The 22,659-nt window shown below is 49.3% G+C and overlaps 1 protein-coding gene across 14 annotated transcripts in view; it reads left to right on the top strand.

Moving 5' to 3' along the window:
• nfasc (neurofascin) overlaps window positions 1-22,659 on the top strand; it is a 185,420-nt gene that overhangs the window by 158,263 nt on the left and 4,498 nt on the right. For 9 of the 14 annotated variants that reach the window (XM_033042827.1, XM_033042834.1, XM_033042832.1 and 6 more), the window contains 5 exons: window positions 2,408-2,527; window positions 4,786-4,938; window positions 11,028-11,159; window positions 13,328-13,376; window positions 19,207-19,224. In XM_033042827.1, coding sequence (XP_032898718.1) covers window positions 2,408-2,527; window positions 4,786-4,938; window positions 11,028-11,159; window positions 13,328-13,376; window positions 19,207-19,224 — 472 coding nt within the window. The remainder of the gene's footprint in view (window positions 1-2,407; window positions 2,528-4,785; window positions 4,939-11,027; window positions 11,160-13,327; window positions 13,377-19,206; window positions 19,225-22,659) is intronic. The other 5 variants (XM_033042837.1, XM_033042838.1, XM_033042839.1 and 2 more) reach the window with 3 other exon arrangements.

The raw sequence follows: 22,659 nt of genomic DNA, 5'->3' as shown, positions 1-22,659 counted from the left end.
GAAACCGGAGCTCCCGGGAAAAACCCATCTGTTCTCGGAGAGGACATGCAAACTCCCAATAGACAGCATCCGTAGTCAGGATCGAACCCGGGTCTCTAGAACTGTTAGGCAGCAACTCTGCCACCGTGCCGTCTACCTATTCCAAATCTGATCCAAAATACTCTCTTTGTTGAGTCCAAAGGTTTAAGCCAAGTTAAGATGGTGTTGATACAAGAGAATGTATTCGGTATCAAATGGTCATTTGCATTTTTTATGAATTCGGGACATTATTATTTGTTTTGATTAACTTGCAACCAGCTCTGGACAACCGCACAAGTTGCAAGGACAACGAGGCATTGGGCAGGACACAAATGTGATTTACTGGCCAAAAAAACAGTTACTGGAGGAACTCTGCTGGTCAGGCAGCATCTGTGGAGGCAAAAGATTGGTCGAATATTTCTGGTCCACATCCTGTAGCTGGGCCATCCTGAAACATTGAACATCCCTTTTTTCCACAGATGCCTCCTGATATGCTGAGATCTTCCCAGCAGTTCGTTTTTGTCTCACGATTGCGGCATCTGCAGGCTCTTGTGTATCAATGTGATTTACTAACATGGCACCGTTACAGGGGCGAGACCAAAGTAGCTGGAATTGATTTCTTTGGCACCGTGTCCTACGCAGGGAGTATTGAAAGTTAACGTTGGACTCTCAAGAGTCAAGAGTGTTCTATCGTCACATGTACCGAAAGGGAACAATGAAATTCCTAACTTGCAGCAGCATTGGATGGAGCAGATAATATAATTAACAAACGTTTTTTTTTAAACTTCAATTTAATAAAAAATACAATATTGTGCAAATATACAAAGCTAAGCCCAAAGTTCCAAGTGCAATCAAGGCAGTTTGTTTGTTCGGAAGTTAGTCGCAGTTTGTGGTGTTCAGGAGCCCGATGGTTGTTGGGGAAGAGGCTACTCCTGAACCTGGACGTTACAGTTTCCCGGATCCTGTACCTCCGTCCCGATGGCAGAGGGGGAAATGAGAGCGTGGCCGGTGCGGCGGGGGTCCTTGACCGCGTCGGCGGCCATTTTGAGACAGCGCCTCCTGTCGATGCCTAAACTGAGAAAGTAAGTGGGGAATAAACGATTCCAACTGGTAGGTGGCAAAAGTTGCTCGTATGGTGGCAAATTGTGGTCAATTATCAAAATAACCGGAAGTGATTTTCAGTGAGCTTTTGTGGATATATTTGGAGCCCTGCCTAGAAAGGGGATGGAACCAGAATCAACATTTTTCACCCCCCATTTATTTATTTATTTATTTATTTCCCCGGGCAGATTCCTTGTCTGTATACATACTAGGTGATTAAAATGTATTAAATTCTATTCAATTAAAATTTGACTTTCCAAATGGAATTCAGAAAGTAAGTAACTTGAAGAGGAAAAGTTTGCAAAACTCTGGGAGGAAGTGCAGAGGAGTGGGGCTAATTTGATAGTTGCTGCAACAGTTTGTAGTTCCGTTTATTCTCATGCGTACCGAGGTACAGTGAGGAGAGATGGCAGACTTAGAATGGGCCGAATGTCCTGACCTGGTCTTTGCTTCAGTGAATACCCTTGACCCTGGCGGTGAGGATTAGTTTAGAGATACAGTGCGGAAACAGGCTCTTCGGCCCACTGAGTCTGCGCCGCCCAGCGATCATTCCCTTACACTAGTTCTATCCCACACACACTATGGACAATTTGCAGATGCCAATGAACATACACATTTGTACGTCTTTGGCATGAGGGAAGAAACCGGAGCATCCGGAGAAAACCCACGCGGTCACAGGGAGAACGTACAAACTCCCTACAAGCAGCGCCCGTAGTCAGGATGGAACCCGGGTCTCTACCGCTGCGGAACCGTGCCGCCCACAACGCCGGAGTGTTGGATGGCGCCAGGTGGCACGGTGGCACGGTGGCACGGTGGCACAGCAGTAAAGCTACTGCTTTACAGCGCCAGAGACCCGGGCTCGATCCTAACTACGGGCGCTGTCTGCACGGAGTTCGTACGCTCTCCCCGTGACCGGCGCGGCTTTTCTCTGAGATCTTCGGTCTCCTCCCACAAACACAAAGACGTACGGGCTTGTAGGTTAATCGGCTCGGTGTAAGCGTGAATTGTCCCGCGCGTGTGCAGGACGGTGCCAGTGTGCGGGGATCGCTGGTCGGCGCGGACGCGGCGGGTCTGTTTCCGCTCAGTGCCTCTGAACTGAAAGAAGGGTGTAACCGTGCCAGGTGTGGTTGGATTGCAGGCGAATGCAGTGTTGTGTGTCGCCAGGCCGGCCCAGGTGACGTCCAAGTGTAATGTTGTCCATGAACCCCAGCAGTGACTGCTCCCTGCCTATGGAAACCTGACCTCCGCTCTGCTCCGTACTAACTCTCTCTTTCTGCTGCCCGTTTAGTGGAAGCTCCCGGTAGGATATCGAACCTAACCACATCAGCGGGCAATGACTCCATCAATGTCACCTGGACTCACACCTTCCCCATCGACTTGGCTGAGTTTACGGTTGAATTCATACACAGTAAGCACCCGCTCTATGCTCTGCATGCACGGGGCCATTGTTCTAGACGGGACATTCAACATGGCAGGGGGGGGGACCCAACGCCAGTAGTCTCGGCTCGTCAGTTTAGTGTACTGTCACGTGTACGGAGGTATAGTGAAAAGCTTATGTTGCGCGCTCTCCTACCAGCGGAAAGACAATACATAATTACAATCGAGCCACCCGCAGTCCACAGATACATCTTTTTCACACAGAGAGTAGTGAGTCTGTGGAATTCTCTGCCTCAGAGGGCGGTGGAGGCCGGTTCTCTGGATACTTTCAAGAGAGAGCTAGAAAGGGCTCTTAAAGATAGAGGAGTCAGGGGATATGGGGAGGAGGCAGGAACGGGGTACTGATTGGGGATGATCGGCCATGATCACATTGAATGGCGGTGCTGGCTCGAAGGGCCGAATAGTCTACCCCTGCACCTATTGTCTATTGTCTATAATACTTAGTGCAAGGTGAAAACAGCAAAGTTCGATCAAAGATAGTCCGAGAGTCCCCGATGAGGTAGATGGGAGGTCAGGACTGCTCTCTGTTTGCAGTAGGATGGTCTGATAACCATAACGGATGGTTCTGGGAAGGAACTTCCCCCTGAATCTGCAGGTGTGCGTTTTCACATTTCGACAACCTTGGCCCGATGGTTGAGGGGAGAAGAGGGTGCAAGTCGGCTCAAAGTCCCAAGTCAAAAAAATCAAAGAACCAAGGATCTAGGTCCCGTGGTGGTGAGCTGGGCTCGGAGCCATGGAGACCCCCTCTTGAAGTATGGGTAGAGAGGAAGGAGAGCTTCAGGGACTTACGGAGGAGACGGGATTGGAACTGGGAGAGAGCGCTGATGGAGGTGTGGAGACACTGGGCCATTGTAGAGAAGATGCGGAGAGGGGTCTCGGGAAATGCCAGGCACGGCATCACTTCAACCGTTGGAAGACCTGGTGGGCTCTGGACCAGGGTTTACAACACTGGCGTCTTCATAAGTTAATTTGTGATAGGAGCAGAATTAGGCCATTCGGCCCATCAAGTCTGCTCCGCTGTTCAATCAAGGCTGATCTATCTCTCCCTCTCAACCCCATTTCCCCACCTTCTCCCCTGACACCCATACTACTCAACAATCTATCTATCTGTGCCTTAAAAATATCCACTGACTTGGCCTCCACAGCCTTCTGTGGCAATGAATTCCACAGATTACCAAACTCTGCTGAAGAAATGCTTCCTCATCTCCTTCCTAAAGGAACGTCCTTTTATTCTGAGGCAAAGACGTCTGGTCCTAGACTCTCCCACGTGGTAACATCCTCTCCACATCCACTCTATCCAGGCCTTTCATTATTCAACAGATTGTGCTCACTCTTTGGGTCAATTGACTCGGCCAACAGCACAATGTCCATCCCCCAAGTGGCCCATTCCGTCCTGGAGGGGCCTCTCCTGGGGAAAGTCAGCAATGGAGGCCACCAGACATGATCAGAGATGAAGCTCAGGTGTTTGGCAGCCAAGACTCCAATACATGTGTCACACGGGATCGGCCTATACAAAGCCCTTACAGTGCAGAAACAGGCCCTTCGGCCCACCAAGTCCAACCAGTGATCCCTGTACACTAGCACGACCTTACACACGAGGGACAATTTACAAGCCTCACCTAGGCCAATTAACCTCCAAACCTGTATATCTTTGGAGTGCGGGATGAGACCAGAGCACCCGGGGAAAACCCACACTGTCACGGGGAGAACATAGAAACAGATAGCGCCCGTAGTCAGGATCGAACCCGGGTCTCTGACACTGTAAGGCAGCAACTCTACCCCTGAGCCACTGTGTCGCCCTATATCGTACCCATAATTGGATGGTGCCTTATCGCTCCATTGCCTGAAGGATCCAAACCCATTGGATCCAAACCCTCACTAATGGTGGTGGAGACAAGGGAATTAGGATTGTTCACCACATTAAACTTTAACCTTAGAAACTTAGAAGCACTGCTCTCGAGCTAAAGTTTCTGGAAGGGCCGGAGAGTGGTGATAAAATGGGCGAATGTGAGGCGAGTGTAGGGGGGAGCAAATGTCTGGGTTGTGGGCAGTGGCTTCTCGTTGTGGGGGAAGAGTGGAGTCTCCCTTCTCCCACCTGCCCTACTACCCAGGAGAAGGGGGGAACAGGAGGCGCTGGGTCATAGCCTCCCACCACCACCTGTCCACCAGGGGGCACCCTCCGAGGAGTTGACCGGAATCTCTTGTCTCCTTCACGCACGTGTTTGACAGGTAACGGCACGGTGAAACGGGAGCAGGTGAAGGTCGGCCAGAACTCTGCCCGGATCCTGGGCCTGACGCCCGGCACCGTGTACAAAGTCAGGGTGTTCTCCGCCCTCTTCCAGTCGGTCACCAGCAACGTCACCGTCACCGAGACCAGCCCAGGTGAGGCCGGAGAGCCCTCCCACCCCCTCCCCTGCACGTGCATGCCCGCATGCCACGCCAGCTCTCTCGCATCCACTGCGGAAAGCCAAGCAGGAACGCAGTCGCCGTCACTACCCCCGCGCCAGCGCTCTTGAGACCGTGCATGGCGTCTCCCAGCCGCTCTCGTAGAAAGGATCGCATGCATCCTGTAGCTGCAAAGGGGCTGGTTTCCGAAGCTAAGCCGGACACCAAAACAGCCGGAGTAATTCACCGGGACAGGCAGCATCTCTGGAGAGAAGGAATAGGTGACGTTCTCAGGGTCATAGAGGCATAGAGTGATACAGTGTGGAAACGGGCCCTTCAACCCAACTTATTCCTCTCGTGATTTTGTACACCCTTCAGATCCTTCTTCTTCAAAGCCAAGCTCCGTGAGACTTGAGTCGTACAGGGAAGCGACTTGGGCGGACATCCCTGTCCCCTAGGGCAACGACAACATGGACTGTTGTTGAAGGAAGGTCTTGACCCGAAACGTCTCTCACCCATTCCTTCCCTCCAGAGATGCTGCCTGGCCCGTCGAGTTACTCCTGCATTTTGTGCCCATCTACGACATGGGTCTTTCCACAGTGGAAGCTGATGTGGGTTGGACCTTAAGCGACCTCCTCCCACCATCCCATCCCGCGCAACTAGAAAGGTGGTGAAGTGTTGCCCTCTTCATAACTCACTGCTGGCAGTGATCACTACAAACACCTTCTGAAAGAAACCTTCAGACAACTAATATTTCTGCAGTCCAGTGTAGTCTGCTCTCCTCGATCTTAACCCAATCTTAGACCCATCTTACACTCGCTACACAAAGTGGTTCATTGACCATGCATGCATAAAGGAGCACCTGGCATTTGTTGTGTGTGTGTGCGCGCACATGCGTGCGTGTGTGAGTGAGTGTGTGTGCCCACATGTGTGTCTGTGTGTGTGCATGAGAGTGTGTATGGGCGTGCGTCATGCATGCGTGTATGTGAGAGTATGTGTGTGTGTGCGTGTACATGCGTGCGTGAGTGTGTGTGCATGAGAGTGTGTGTGTATGCGTGTGCGTCGTGCATGCGTGTATGTGAGAGTGTGCGTGCGTGTGTGCGCGAGTGTGTGTATGTGAGAGTGTGTATTTGAGAGTGTGCATGTATATGTGTGTGTGTATATGTGACAGTGTGCGTGTGTATGTGAGAATGCGTATATGCGTATGTGAGTGTGTGTGTGTATGTGTGAGTGTGTATATGTGTGTGTGTGCGAGTGCAAACGCGTGTGTATGTGAGTTATGAGTGCATGTATGTATGTGCGTGCATGTGTGTATATGTGAGGGTACACAGAATTGCTGGGGAAACTCAGCGGGTGCAGCAGCATCTATGGAGCGAAGGAACTAGGCGACGTTTCGGGCCGAAACCCTTCTTCAGACATGTGACAGTGTGTGTGCATGTGTATGTGAGAGTGTGCGTATGCAAATGTGAGAGTGCGTGTGTGTATGTGTGAGTGTATGTGTGTGTGTGTGTGTGTGTGTGCGAGTGCTTGCATGTGTGTATGTGTGAGTGTGTGTGCGTGCATGTGTGTATGTGAGTGTGTGTGTGTATGTGTGAGTGTGTATGTGTGAGTGTGTGTGCGTGCATGTGTGTATGTGAGAGAGTGTGTGTGTGTGTACACGCATGTGCCCACCTGTGGAGTGCGTGCTCCTAGTGTTTCCCCTGCATTACACTCCCAAACGCATTTCCATCTGGCCCCCCCGCGCAACTCCATCGCATTTCCAGCTCAGTCCGCTGACTGTGAGTTTAGTTGCGGCTTTTATAATGGGGTGACCTTGGAATCGGCATGTGTCCTGCCTGCCACACCACTGCTCGATTGTAGAACTTACTCGGCCAATGTTGCAGGCCTACAGTATGTGGTTGCTAACTTGTTACGACCTATATTGCTTTGTTTAGCTTAGTATTTTGTCACATGTGCCGAGGTTTTGTTGCTTGCTAACCAGTCAGCGCAAAGACTGTACATGATTACAATCGAACCATCCACAATGTACATGATAACTGTCGGAGTGGAGCTGTAAAAGAATGGAGCGATCTACTTCTGTGGCTAGCTCACAAAGACTCGCCCGCGTAGGGCGCCATCTTGGATCACCTTGGATACCAAGGAATATAGAACTTCCAGATCAAAGGCCAGGTGTGGGTGATTGGGGGTGAATAAAGGAGGAACAGTCAGTTCGGAGTGGGAATGGTTCAGTTTGGTGTGGGACTGGTCTCTTGGCTATAGATCAACATCATTTATGAGGAAAGACACAAAATGCTGGAGTAACTCAGCGGGTCAGGCAGCATCTCCTGAGAGAATGGATAAGTGACATTTCAGGTCAGGACTAAGAGAATTAGTCTGAAGAAGTTTAGTTTAGTTTAGTTTAGAGATAAAGCACGGCAACAGGCCCTTCGGCCCACAGATTCCGTGCCAACTAGCCATCCTCACACACCAACACTATCCTACACGCTAGGGACAATTTACATTTATAACAAACCAATTATAAACAAACCTTACTGTCTTTGGAATGTGGGAGGAAACCGGAGATCCTGGAGAAAGCCCACGCAGGTCACGGGGAGAACGTACAAACTCCGACAGGCAGCTGTCACGTGAAGTGTCCTGACCTGAAACTTCATCTATCCAATTTCTCCAGAGATGTTCCCTGACCCGCTGAGTTACGCCAACAATTTGTATCAATCTTTGGTATAAACCAGCATCCGCAGTTCCTTTTAATTATATCCTTTCTGGGGAGTAGGTAACAGGAGACCAGGGCTTGTTGGGGCATTCGATTTGTAGCAGAGATGTAATTTGACAGACACAAGGAACTGCAGGTGCTGGTTTGCAGCAAAAAATACACAAAGTGCTGGAGCAACTCAGCGAGTCAGGCAATGTCTCTGGAGGGCGTGGACAGGCAATGTTTCGGGTCAGGAGACTTCTTCAGACTGATTGTACTGGGGGGGGAGAAAGTTATACAAGAAGTTATACAACAACAAATGATAGGTGGATACAGGTGAGGAGGGGGGTAAAGTGCAAATAAAGTGATAAAGTGCAAATAAACAGATTATTGGTTATTAATGTTCAGAGTTTTGTCCGAGCCGAGCCTGATGGCTGTGGGGAAGTAGCTATTCCTGAACCTGGTTGTTGCAGTCTTCAGGCTCCTGTACTTTCCACCTGAAGGTAGTGGGGAGATGAGTGTATGGCCCGGATGGTGTGGGTCCTTGATGATGTTGCCAGCCTTTTTTAGGCAGCGACTGCGATAGATCCCCTTGATGGAAGGGAGGTCAGAGCCGATGATGGACTGGGCAGTGTTTACCACTTTTTGTAGTCTTTTTGTAGACAGGTGCTATCGCAACGTTTAAGAAACGTTTAGAAACATTTGGCCCATCACTTGCCAGGAATTCAGAGATAAAAGAGAATGCTGAAAGTACTCAGCTGGTCAGGCAGCATCAATGGAGGGAGATACACTGAGGTCATGTTATTGGTGGCTGAGCTAACAGCAGAACCAAAGACAGACACAAAATGCTGAAGTAACTCAGCGGGACAGGCAGCATCTATGAAGAGAAGGAATGGGTGACGTTTCGGATCGAGACCTTTCTTTAGACTGAGAGTCAGGGGAGAGGGGATCTAGAGATATGGAAGGGTAAGATGTAAAAATGACAGATCAAAGCGGACGATGATCAAGGAAATGTAGAGGATCATTGTTAGCTGAGGGGAAGGTGACAACGAGGCAAACAATCAGTAATATTTAATGAGGAGGACATTAGAACTAGTTGGAGAACTAGAATGGGGGAGAGACAGAGAGAGAGGGAAAGCAAGGGTTACTTGAAGTTAGAGTAATCAATATTCATACCGCTGGGTTGTAAGCTGCCCAAGCGAAATATGAGATGCTGTTCCTCCAATATGTGTTAGGCCTCACTCTGACATTGGAGAACTGGCCTGTTGGGACATGAACAGGCAAGGCCGGATATTCTTTGTCCTTTCCCTTCCTCTCTGCGTCTGGTAGTCAACCTGAAATGCCAATTCTGTTCCTCTTCCCAAAAACATTACAAATGCTTCCATTGCTTCAAGAGAGAGTTAGATTTAGCTCTTAGGGCTAAAGGAATCAAGGGATATGGGGGAACAGCAGGAACGGGGTACTGATTTTGGATGATCAGCCATGATCATATTGAATGGTGGTGCTGGCTCGAAGGGCCGAATGGCCTACTCCTGCACCTATTGTCTATGTCTCTATTGTGTTTCAGTTGCGTTTTCATGAGGCTGCTCCCTCTAGTGGTGGCTGCGTGCATCGCCGTAGACTGCTGAAGACAATGTGTACACTACCACCATCTACTGCCACAGATGGGCATTTGTAGCCATGTAGACACAGAATGCTGGAGTAACTCAGCGGGCCAGGCAGCATCTCTGGAGAGAAGGAATGGGTGACGTTCCGGGTCGAGACCCTTCTTCAGACTGGTTTGGATATGAGCCAAACGCAGCAGGTGGGAGTAGTGTAGATGGGACATGTTGGCCACTGTGGACAACTTGGGCCGAAGGGCCTGTTTCCATGTTGTAAGACTATGACTATGCCTCTATACATGATTACAATCAACCCATCTACACTGCAAGCTAAAAGTTCAGTAAAGTCCGATTAAAGATAGTCCAAGGATCTCCGGTGAAGTAGATGGTAGGTCAGGGCCGCTCTCTAGTTGTTGGTGGGATGGTTCAGTTACCTGATAACAGCTGGGAAGAATCTGTCCCTGAATCTGGAGGTGTGCGTTTTTTCACACAGTGGCATTTAAGAGACTTTTGGATGGGCATATTACTGAGCAGGTAATGGAGGGGTATGGATTCTGTGCAGGAAGAAAAGAGTCGGTCTTGGCATCGGGCATTGGGGGTTGAAGGGCTTGCTCCTGTGCTGTTCGGTTCTACGTTCTTTTAAGGAGATTTCCACTGGGATTTAAGGCAGAGGACAGGTTAAGGAGGTGGAAAGACCATCTGCTGGCTTGGACTGTAGCCACGTGGAGATTATGCCCAAGATGTACCACCATAAACGCTCCTTGCCATGCAGAGGTGGAGATAATATGAAGGAAGCTAGGATTAGCTCTGCACAAGGAAGAAACCATTGAATGAGGCACCGGCCGATCAAACAGGTAACAGGTTGCCTGTGGTAAGAATGCAAAATGCATGTGAAAAAAAATAAAATGATCTAACGGAGAAACAGAATGCAGAAGAAACAGGTGGAGGAGGGACTATTCTTCCAGGTGCTTTGCTGACAGCATTTTCAAACTCAATTCAAGATGTCAGCAGAGTCTGCTAACTAAGTCTTGGCCCTTCTTGTTTCTTCAGGTCAATCCAGAGCTGTGGATCCACTGTGTGCTGGAAGGAACTGCAGATGCTGGTTTACACCAACGATAGACACAAAGTGCTGGAGTAACTGAACGGGACAGGCAACATCTCTGGAGACAAAGGATGGGCTACGTTTCGGGTCGGGTCTGAAGTTCACAAGTGATAGGAGCAGATCAGGGCCACTCGGCCCATCAAACCAACTCCGCCATTCAATCATGGCTGATCTATCTCTCCCTCTCAACCCCATTCCCCTGCCTTCACCCCATAACCCCTGACACCCGTACTAATCAAGAATCTATCTCTCTCTGCCTTAAAAATACCCATTGACTTGGCCTCCACAGCCTTCTGTGGCAATGAATTCCACAGATTCACCACCCTCTGACTAAAGAAATTCCTCCTCACCTCCTTCCTAAAGGAACATCCTTGTATTCTGAGGCTATGACCTCTAGTCCTAGACTCTCCCACTAGTAGAACCATCCTCTCCACATCCACCCTATCCAGTCCTTTCACTATTTGGTGAGCTTCAATTAGGTGTTCCCTCATCCTTCTAAACGCCAACAAGTAGAGGCCCTGCTCCTTTGAAGAAGGGTCCCGACCCGAAACGTCACCCATCCTTTTTCTCTGGAGACGCTGACTGACCCATTGAGTTTCCCAGGCACTTCAGGTCTATCTTTGGTGTTGATCCACTGTTGTAGCTTCAGCTTGGTCGTTCGACCCACATAACGGCGTGGTATTTTCTGTTCCAGCTTTCACCAACAGTCACGCGGACATCGCCACTCAGGGCTGGTTCATCGGCCTGATGTGTGCGGTGGCTCTGCTGGTACTCATCCTCTTGATCGTCTGCTTCATCAAGAGGAGTAAAGGAGGCAAGTATCCAGGTAAGAGAGAGCACTTACCCCCCCCCCCCCCCCCCCCCCCCCCCCCCTCCATCTTCCCAGCCCCCTGGCCCAGAGTCCCCATTGGGTGGCAACCACAGAGCCTGGTTCATGTCCATACGTTCTAGCAGCAGAATTAGTCCATTCGGCCCATCAAGTCTATTCCGCCATTCAATCATGGCTGATCTATCTCTCCCTCCTAACCCCGTTCTCCTGCCTCCTGACTACGATACATAAGTCCATACGTTCTAGCAGCAGAATTAGGCCATTCGGCCCATCAAGTCTACTCCGCCAACCAATCATGGCTGATCTATCTTTCTCTCTCAACACCATTCTCCTGCCTTCTCCCCATAACCCCTGGCACCCGCACTAATCAAGAATCTGTCAATCTCCACCTTAAAAATATCCACTGTCTTGGCCTCCACAGCCGTCTGTGGCAATGGTTTCCACGGATTCACCACCCTCTGACTAAAGAAATTCTTCCTCATCTCCTTTCGAAAGGTGGAGATTGGCAGATCCTTGAAGGGTGGCAGAAGGCAGGAGAATGGGGTTGCGAGGGAAAGATAGATCAGCCATGATTGAATGGCGGAGTAGACGTGATGGGCTGAATGGCCTAATTCAGCTCCTGGAACTAATGAACCTCTCAATTTATGAACCATGCCATGCGATTAACTCCAAAGGCTTTGCCACCTTACCCGACTAACATGGTCCTTCCATGGAAGGGTGAGGTTTAAAGAGTAGGGTTGGCACATCCTGCCCGTTGAGACTTGGGCCACTGGATTGAGATCCAGCATTGAAACTCTTGTCCATTTTTCTCTCAGTACCCCAAATGGAAGCCTATAGAACCATCAGGTCAGGACTTGTATCTTCAAGGGCAAGTTGTCAAAAATAAATAAATCTGTTGAAAGTTGAAGGTGAGAGAGACTGATTGGAGCCACTTCACAAGGCCTGGGCCTGGGTTATGGACCAGGGCCATTCGTGAAGTGGACTTTCCAATTTTTCTTGCCAAGGAACAAAATAAAGGTGTTCGTCTTTAGACTTTAGTGATACAGGAGGCGCGGCGGTAGATTTGCTGCCTTACGGCGCCAGGTTCGATCCTGACCACGGGTGCTGGCTGTACGGAGTTTGCACGTTCTCCCCGTGACTGCTTGGGTTTTCTCCGAGATCTTCGGTTTCCTCCCACACTCCAAAGGCGTGCAGGATTTTTAGGTTAATTGGCTTGGTGTACAGCAAGTGTATAATTGGCCCTAGTTCATGTAGGATAATGTAAGTGTGCAGGGATCGTTGGTCGGCATGGCCTCGGTGGGCTGAAGGGCCTGTTTCCGCTCTGTATCTCTAAACTAGACTAAACTAGTGTGGAAACAGGCCCTTCGGCCCACCGAGTCCCTGTACACCAGAACTCTCCTACACACCGAGTTTAGAAGGATGAGGGGGCATCTTATAGAAACATATAAAATTATAAAAGGACTGGACAAGCTAGATGCAGGAAAAATGTTCCCAATGTTGGGCGAGTCTAGAACCAGGGGCCCCAGTATTAGAATAAAGGGGAGGTCATTTAAGACTGAGGTGAGAAAAAACTTTTTCACCCAGAGAGTTGTGAATTTATGGAATTCCCTGCCACAGAGGGCAGTGGAGGCCAAGTCACTGGATGGATTTAAGAGAGAGTTAGATAGAGCTCTAGGGGCTAATGGAGTCAAGGGATATGGGGAGAAGGCAGGCACGGGTTATTGATAGGGAATAATCAGCCATGATCACAATGAATGGCGGTGCTGGCTCAAAGGGCCGAATGGCCTCCTCCTGCACCTATTTTCCATGTTTCTACTCAAGGGATAATTTTATAATTTTACCGAATCCAAGTAACCTATAAATCTATAAGCAGAGCAACTAGTAAAAATCCACACAGTCACAGGGAGAACGTGCAAACTCCGTACAGACAGCAACTGTAGACAAGATCGAACAGCGGGTCAGGCAGTATATCTGGAGGAAAAAGGGTGGGTGACGTTTTGGGTTGGGAACCTTCTTCAGAGGACCCGACCCGAAACATCACCCGTCCTTTTCCTCTGGTGATTTTGCCCGACCCGCTGAGTTACTCCAGCACTTTGTGCCCATCTTCAAGTCTTTTGCTGCATTGCCTTTCATGTGTTTTAACACCAGCTCTTTGTTCTGTCCAGTTAAGACGACGGAAGAGAACCGGCCTTCACAAGATGACAATGGATACTTGTAGGTATTAACTTACTGACATGCTTTCAATGAGAACTGAGAGAGATGCGCCGACCTCCACCTTCCCTGCCCTCTCCTACAACCCACTCCAGTCCTCCTGAACCTTACCATGGATCTGCCAGGTTGCCTGTTGTTGACTGTGTCAGTGATTGCACATTGCATGCATCCCCCCGCGCATAGTTACACATCCTCACTAATGGAGTCTTAGAGTCATACAGCGTGGAAACAGGCCCTTCAGCCCAACTTGCCCGCACTAGCCAACATGTTCCATCTACACCCATATCCCTCCAAGCCCATCCTATCCATGTACCTGTCTAACTGTTTCTTAAACATTGGGATAGTCCCTGCCTCAACTACCTCCTCTAGTGGCTCGTTCCATACACCCACCACCCTCTGTATGAAAAGATTAAGGGCCGGTCCCACGAGCATGCGACTCCATGCGGCAAGCGCGACCTAACGTGGTCGCTTGAGCCGTACGGCCTCGCGGGGCCGGTCCCACTTCGATCGCCGGAGCCGTATGGAGTTTTGCGGAGCTGGTCCCGGCTCCGAAAAACTGACCATGTTCAAAAATTTCGCGCGGCAACGGCCTGCTGGCCCGCAGCCGCCACGACGCCGTATGCACCGCCTCGACGCCGTACGTCACGCGCGAACTTCCCGCGGACTTCGCTCGAACTTCATGTCACTCACTCGACCTCCGCGCGGCCCCCGCTTCTGGTTTGGGTGCGCTTGCCGCATGCAGTCGCATGCTCGTGGGACCGGCCCATTACGCCTCAGGTTCCTATTAAATCTTTTCCCATTCAACTTAAACCTATGTCCTCTGGTCCTCGATGTCCCTACTCTGGGCAAAGAGACTCTGTGCATCTACCCGATCTATTCCTCTCATGATTTTATACACCTCTATATGAATATCCCCTTGTCCTCTTGTGCTCCAAGGAATAGAGTCACAGTCTGCTCAACCTCTCCCAATAGTTCAGACCCTCGAGTCCTGGCAACATCCTCGTACACCTACTCTGCACCAATTTCCAGCATGCCAACATCTTGCCCAGAACATGGTGCCCAGAACTGAACACAATACTCCAGATGCAGCCTCACCAACATCTTGTACAACTGCAACATGACCACCCAACTTCTATGCTCAATACTCTGGCTGATGGTCAATGTACTGTAAGCCATTTTGACCACCCTATCTACCTGGGACGCCACTTTAGGGAAAGACCTCCCAACTTCTATACTTTCTGAAAGGATGGCCTAACAATGTAACGATTCAGGGGGCAATTCTCCAGTGCCATCTTTCAGCTATCAATTCATTCACTAGGAACTAACTTTGGCAATGCCCATCCGGTCAAAGGCAGGCCATTGTGCAGAAACCGACCTGTAACCTTGGTCAACGTCAGCGATCCTTGTTACAAGGGAAAGAACTGCAGATGCTGGTCTACACCGAAGGGAGACACAAAATGCTGGAGTGAGTCTGAAGAAGGGTCTCGACCCGAAACGTTACCCATTCCTTCTCTTCAGAGATGCTGCCTGAGTTAGCATGAGTTACCCCAGCATCTTGTATCTACCTTCTTACAAGGTTATAGATCTAATCAGGAAAAAAAGTTTAAATGCCCCGTCTGCTATAATGGATGTTGTAGTACGGTTGACTTGAAGAGCAACCTGACCATTGTCCCACCAGATGTGGCCCACTAGTTTAGTTTAGTTTAGAGATACAGTGAGGAAACCGGCCCTTCAGCCCACCGAGTCCGCCCCGACCAGCGATCCCCGCACACTAACACTACCCTACACACACTAGGGACAATTTACAATGATACCAAGCCAATTAACCTGCAAACCTGTACGTCTTTGGAGTGTGGGAGGAAACTGGTGATCCTGGAAAAAAAAAACCCACGCAGGTCACGGGGAGAACGTACAAACTGTGCACGGACAGCACCCGTAGTCAGGATCGAACCCGGGTCCCCGGCGCTGTGAGGCAGCAACTCCACCGCTGCTCCCACTATCGTGCTGCCCACTATCCCACGCAAATCACAAAGCCTAAAGTTCTTTAGAGACAATGTGTTCGGCACCATATTGCAGATGCACTCGCACACCAACTCTTATACATATGAGATCTGTCTGCCCTTTTGCAAAGAAAAGGCCATTCCTTCGGTCAGCACTGGTGGATTTGTTCTTGGATGAATAAATCCTAAATGAGGGCGACACGGAGGCGCAGCGGTAGAGCTGCTGCCTTACAGAACCAGAGACCCAAGTTCAATCCTGACCTCAGGTGCTTTCTGTGTGGAGTTTGCACGTTCTCCCTGCGACCACATGGGTTTCCTCCGGGTGCTCCGGTTTCATCCCACATCCCAAGGACGTGCTAGTTTGTAGATTCATTGGCCCTCTGCAAACTGCCCCCCCCCCCCATAGTGTCTGGGGAGTGGATGTCCAAGTGGGAACTGGTGTAAAAGGAGAGGCAACTCTCCTCGCAAGGTAGAATGCAGTTGGAACAGCAATAAAGATTGCATTAAGAAAGGGTGGCACAGTGACGCAGCTGGTGGAGCTGCTGCCTCCCAGCGCCAGAGACCCGGGTTCGATCCATGCTAATCGTGTGGAGTTTGCACGTTCTTGCCATGTCAGCTTCGTCTGGGTGCTCCAATTCCCCCCCGCACGTCCCAAAGACATGCGGGTTTAGAGATTAATCGGCCCCAGTGTATAGGTTGTCCCCAGTGTGTAGGGATCGGATGCATAAGTGAGATAACATAGAACTAGTGTGAACGAGTGATCGATGGTCATCGTGGACTCGGTGGTCTAAAGACCCGTATCTCGAAACTAAGTCAGAGCGACATGATCTCCATAGATCAGCATCTTTGAGATATTCTCCAAACCACACACAAGCCCCAAACTTCTGTCGGTGATCAAGTTTGTCCTTCACAACTCAAATACACTCTGGATCAAAGCTTTATGGAAACAAAGTCCATTCACTTAACAAAAGCACATAACTGGATTGTTAGTAGACAAAAATGCTGGAGAAACTCAGCGGGTGAGACAGCATCTGCGGAGCGAAGGAATGTGAAGTTTCGGGTCGAGACCCTTCTTCAGACCCAACCTGAAACGTCGCCTATTTCCTTCACTCCATAGATGCTGCCTCACCCGCTGAGTTTCTCCAGCATTTTTGTCTACCTTCGATTTTTCCAGCATCTGCAGTTCTTTCTCAAACACTGGATTGTTAGAGTCACGATAAATACTACAACGTTCTACTATGCAAAGTTTGTACGTTCTCCCCGTGACCGTGTGGGCTTCCTCCCATGCTCCAAAGACGTACAGGTTTGTAGGTTAATTGGAATGTGTCCCTAGTGTGTAGGATAGTGCTGGTGTGCGGGGCGATCGCTGGTCGGCACCGACTCTGTGGGCCGAAGGGCCTGTTTCCGCACTGTATCTCTAAACTAAACTAAATTTCCTTTGCATCATATCAATTAGTGCGGCAATATAAAACGCTGACAGCATCGATTGTTAGCCAGGTGTTTCAAACATTCGGTACACTCTTCAAAGATTTCCAACGCAATGATTTAATGGCCCCATCAGCCAGTAAGGGTTGCTTAGTCTGAGTCATACCATTCCTGCCGCTTGATCATTGGAATAGTGAGTTGGGGTACAGCACGGGAAGAGGCCATTCAGCCCATCAGACCTGCGTCACCCCCTCGTAGTATTTTTCGCGCCATGCTTTCTTTGTTCTCCACATCCATCGTTCATGGTTCACCTTCGACGCCATCTTGAGTGTGCTGACTGAGAGAATCCTAAAACCCGAGCCTGCATCATCCCCCACGTGAGTCACGCACGTAACCAGGCTCCCAGGCCCAATCTTCAGCCATTCCTGAACCTTGTCCCGTCAGGAGATACTGGGGAACCATGGAGAAATTGGAACTTCAGACCAAACGGCACGTATTGGTTTCAAGCTAATATTGACCAGGACTGGGAATAAATACTTTGTGTTTAAGAAGGAACTGCAGATGCTGGAAAATCGAAGGTACACAAAAATGCTGGAGAAACCCAGCGGGTGCAGCAGCATCTATGGAGCGAAGGAAATAGGCAACGTTTCGGGACGAAACGTTGCCTATTTCCTTCGCTCCATAGATGCTGCTGCACCCGCTGAGTTTCTCCGGCATTTTTGTGTACCTTCAGATAGATCAGGTCTGAAGAAGGGTTTCGGCCCGAAACGTTGCCTATTTCCTTCGCTCCATAGATGCTGCTGCACCCGCTGAGTTTCTCCAGCATTTTTGTGTACCTGGGAATAAATTCCATCTGTGAGATTCCCTCTTGAATTTTGTTCCATTTTCCATTTCATTCAATCCCTGATGTTTATGAGAACAGTTCTTTACCAGTTGAGTCGCCTTGGACTGGTTTACTGTTGAAGGTAGATTCCACCGTTCAACATTATCGCAGAGCGAAACTCCCCGAGAACACCGATAATGAAATAAATGACGACAAAGCAATTTCCATGTAGATACTTGGCACACTGATTAGAAAGAAGAACTCTTCCTTGAACCATTTGACCCTATGTAATATTGGGATCAGGCATACAAGTGTGAAAACTCCCCCATGGATTCCTCCTGTTTGATGTTTGTCCAATATCAGTGCCAGTGTATGGGCAACCCTGAGTTCTGTCCAGGCAAGCCTAAGCATCAGCCCTCGTTGGGATTAAGTTGAGGAGCACTCTTGTCCAATGTGGCCTGTAACCAGCCGCTGCCCTTGAGAGTGGAGTGCGGTGAATGAGCGTGGAAGGTCCAGCAGACTCTGGGGAGAGTGTTGATACTCTGGTTCCAACTGAGCCTGCGAAACAGGCCCACAACTAACCCTGCAACCTCCTCCTGAACCAGGGTCATTTGTGATCAAGTTTAGGCTTGCCTCGATAATGTCCCGACAGGGATAAATGAACTCAACTTCAAGCTACAACTAAATCTGGTCTCAGTGAGGACCAATGTACCTTAGATACTGTGTTTAAGAAGGAACTGCAGATGCTGGACAATCGAAGGTACACAAAAATGCTGGAGAAACTCAGCGGGTGCAGCAGCATCTATGGAGCGAAAGAAATGGGCAACGTTTCCTATCTCCTTCGCTCCATAGATTCCGCTGCACCCGCTGAGTTTCTCCAGCATTTTTGTGTACCTACCTCAACTACTGGCCTCATTTACCTTCTGATTTACAGCACGGTGGCATGAGGCAGCTGCTGCCTCACAGCGCCAGGGACCGGGGGGTTCGATCCTGACTGTGGGGTCCATCTGCACAGAGTTTGCTCCTGGTTACACCTGGTACCATCCAACAAGCTGCCATTGATGGTGGCACAGTGTCAGAGTTGCTGCCTCACGGAGCCAGGGACCCGGGTTCGATCCTGGCCACGGGCGCTGTCCGTACGCAGTTTTCACGTTCTTCCCGTGAACCCCGCCTGGGGTTTTCTCCGGGTGCTCCGGTTTCCTCCCACACCCCAAACACGTCCAGGGGTTTATAGGTTAATTGGCCTTTGTAAATTGTCCGGAGTGTGCAGGAAGGAACTAGTGTACGGGTGATCGCTGGGTTTGCCGAGCGGCCTGCTCCACTAAACTGTAAACAGAAATACAAGTGGTTGGGAATCACTGGGACATTATAATTGGCTTGAGGGAGGGCGTTTGTTTTAAATGCCCGTCCACATGTACAGAAGAAGGTGCGGTGAGATTGCCTCTTTCATTCATCTCCACACTCCATTCATTCTCCTGTGACATTAGTAGTACGCGCTGGCCCAAAGTTGTTCTGCTGTAGAAGTGTCTCTGTGCATGCTAACACTCACCAATGCCTTTATGTTTCTTTATTCACCGCACCCTAGACCCGGGCTGGACAAAAGGTATTACTGTGAACTTCAGAATTATACATACCAGTTATCCTTCCCTGCTCATGAGTTCCAATGAGACGATGTTCACTCACACACGACACATATGTGGATGGAGATTGATTATGAATTACTTTCATGTCGGAAACCAGGAGAGCGTTGACTATTCCAACTCTCTCCCCCCGTGGGGATCGAAGGGGTTTTCTTTGTCTTGAGTGAGAAATGTGAGAGGGATTCGGAAAAGCGGTCGGGACGGCACGGTGGCGCAGCGGTAGAGTTGCTGCATCACAGCGCCGGAGACCCGGGTTCGATCCCGACTAAGGGAGCTGTCTGTACGGAGTTTGTACGTTCTCCCCGTGACCTGCGTGGTTTTTCTCCGAGATCTTCAGTTTGCTCCCACACTCCAAAGACGTACAGGTTTGTAGGCTAATTGGCTTGGTATAATTGTAAATTGGCTCTAGTGTGTGTGTGGCATGATGTTAGTGTGCGGCGATTGAGGCCAGTTCATTGACTATATTTAAGAGGGAGTTAGATGCGGCCCTTGTCGCTAAAGGGATCAGGGGGTATGGAGAGAAGGCAGGTACGGGATACTGAGTTGGATGATCAGCCATGATCATATTGAATGGCGGTGCAGGCTCGAAGGGCCGAATGGCCTACTCCTGCACCTATTTTCTATGTTTCTATGACTGCTGGTTTGCGCGAACTCAGTGGGCTGAAGGGCCTGTTCCCGTGCTGTGTCTCTAAACCAAACTATCCTGGGGTGGAACATAGTTTAGTTTATTTATTGTCATGTATACTGAAGTACAGTGAGCTATCCAGTGCTGTCCACTCAGTGAAAAGATTATACATGATCACAATCAAGACGTCTACAGTGTACAGATACAGGGTAAAGGGAATAACGTTGAGTGCAAGGCAGAGTCCGATTAAAGATAGTCTGAGGGTCTTCAATGAGGTAGATGATAGATCAAGGCCGCTCTCAAGTTGTTGGTAGGATGGTTCAGTTGCCTGATAACAGCCGGGAAGAAACTCTCCCTGAATCTGGAGGTTTGTGCGTTTTCACACTTCTGCACCTCTTGCCTGATGGGAGAGGGGAGAAGAGGGAGTGGCCGGGGTGAGACTTGTCCTCGACTTTGCTGGCGGCCTTGAGGTGTAGATGGAGGAATATTGCAATAAGTTGACCAACCAACACCAATCCAAAGTGCCCCTTCATCTGCATTTTTAATTCAACGTTTGACGCCACCGGGTCTCGAGCTGATTGAAAACACAGGGTCAATTTCCGTCTTATTCGCAGCTTAGTTTAGTTTATTGTCACGTGTACCGAGGTACAATGAAAAGCTTTCGTTGCTTGCCAACCAGTGTCCGAGCTCGTGTATGAGAACACGTTTGCATGTGAACAGTTTAAGAAAGAACTGCAGAACTGCAGATTTAATGCAAATCGGAGGTAGACAAAAATGCTGGAGAAACTCAGCGGGTGAGGCAGCATCTATGGAGCGAAGGAATAGGTGACGTTTCGGGTCTCGACCCGAAACGTCACCTATTCCTTCGCTCCATAGATGCTGCCTCACCCGCTGAGTTTCTCCAGCATTTTTGTCCACCTTGCATGTAAACAGTAACATTTTTCTTTGGGATAAGACAGCCGGAGAGAACAAAAATGGGGAGCCGGAATGCAGGGGTGTGTGTGTGTCTTTGATTAGCCACGCGATTTATTCCACAATGCTCCCGCCTTTGATGTCGTGTGGCAGTCCACGGCCTGGCTGAAACGCATTGAACGAGTTAATTTGAAATAGAACGTAAAGATTTTCAAAAGAAACACGCCAGGCAAAACTCAGACTCCAGGCCAGCGTCTCGTATGTGAAGTAATTTGCTAATTGATTGCTATCCACATTATCTTCCACTCGATGCCAGATTTCAGGGAACAACCTATGGACACAGCATTACCTCAAAGTAAAATACGCATGTGCAGTCTTCGCTGTTAAGATCGCAGACTAAACTGATCTCAGCCAATATAAATTGTGATTTGGATAGAAGTTAATGCTGATGGTGATCTAATCCCTAGGTTTTGGGCGCCTCCTTGAAATTTTTATGAGGTTGAGCCCCACATATTTCTATGGCCTCCATCAGTTTAGTCACTGATCGTTCTAAAGCATTCAGCTCATTGTTAGTATGTGCCATATGCATGGTGCATATTCATTACCCGCTTGAGAGCATGTCTTGCATTGAAAACAACGAGTTGAGATGGCGAGATTGGTTTGGATTTTTGGAGGGAGGGGGGGTTTCAGTTTGGACAGAGGAGTAGCTCGGTGGCGCAGTGGTAGAGTCCCTGCCTCACAGCCCCAGAGACCCAGGTTCGATCCTGACTACGGGTGCTGTCTGTACGGAGTTTGTACGTTCGCCCCGTGGCAGCATAGGGTTTTTCCCAGGGAGCTCCGGTTTCCTCCCACACTCCAAAGGCGTACAGGTTTGTAGGTTAATTGGCTTTGGTAAAATTGTACATTTTCCCTTAGTGTGCAGGCCAGCGTACTGGGTCGACGCGGACTCGATGGGCCGAAGGGCCTGTTTCCACGTTGTATCTCGAAAGTCTACCGCAAAATTATTGAAAGACGGTCAAAGGAACTCGAAAAGGCCAAAGAGAAAACAGATGTGTGATTTATTTTCCACTTTCATTCATTACCTTGCTGATGTGGGGAAAAATCGTGGATGTGAGGAGAATTACTTAAAATATTTAGAAAGAGTGCCTGGCATAAAATGCCGTAAAACACTGCTCTTTTTTTCTAAATCTTTGTGGCCCAGTAAAGATTTTTGTGGAATAAAACTGTAGGCCAGTGAGAGAAATATGAAGGTGTATATTTTATCTTCTCAGCCACTGGGTAGTAAATGTTCTCTCAGCAATTATAGAATATTGCTGAGTGAATCTCTTCTCAGTTTAGTCGAGAGATATAGTGCGGAAACAGACCCTTCGGCCCACCGAGTCTGCGCTGACCCGAAATCCCCGCAAACTAACACTCACTACATCTACTAGGGACAATTTACAATTATACCAAGCCAATTTACCTACAAAATCTGTACGTCTTTGGAGTGTGGGGGTAAACCAGAGCACCCGGAGAAAACCCACGCAGGTCACGGGGAGAACGTACAAACTCCGTACAGACAGCGCCCATGGTCAGGATTGAACCAGGGTCTCTGGGGCTGTGAGGCAGCAACTCTACCGCTGCGCCACCGTGCCGCCAGGAGAGTAAATGCCAACTTGGGGGAGGGAAGGAAGGTTTACGTGATTTTTAAACTGAGGGCTTTCTAACAAGTGAAAGAACACCCACCTCGCCAACCAAAGGCATCTGAACCCGGCCAAGGTGTTCAGAGTGGCCAGTGTTCTTGGTTTGATGAGATATCTTTAATCGACCCTAAAGATGATTTTTGGTTACTAATCTTATTTCCCGCTCAATTTCCCCCATA

This window comes from Amblyraja radiata, chromosome 24 (assembly GCF_010909765.2).
Source record: "Amblyraja radiata isolate CabotCenter1 chromosome 24, sAmbRad1.1.pri, whole genome shotgun sequence".
NCBI lineage: Eukaryota > Metazoa > Chordata > Chondrichthyes > Rajiformes > Rajidae > Amblyraja > Amblyraja radiata.
This window is presented reverse-complemented; position numbering and strand designations above follow the sequence as displayed.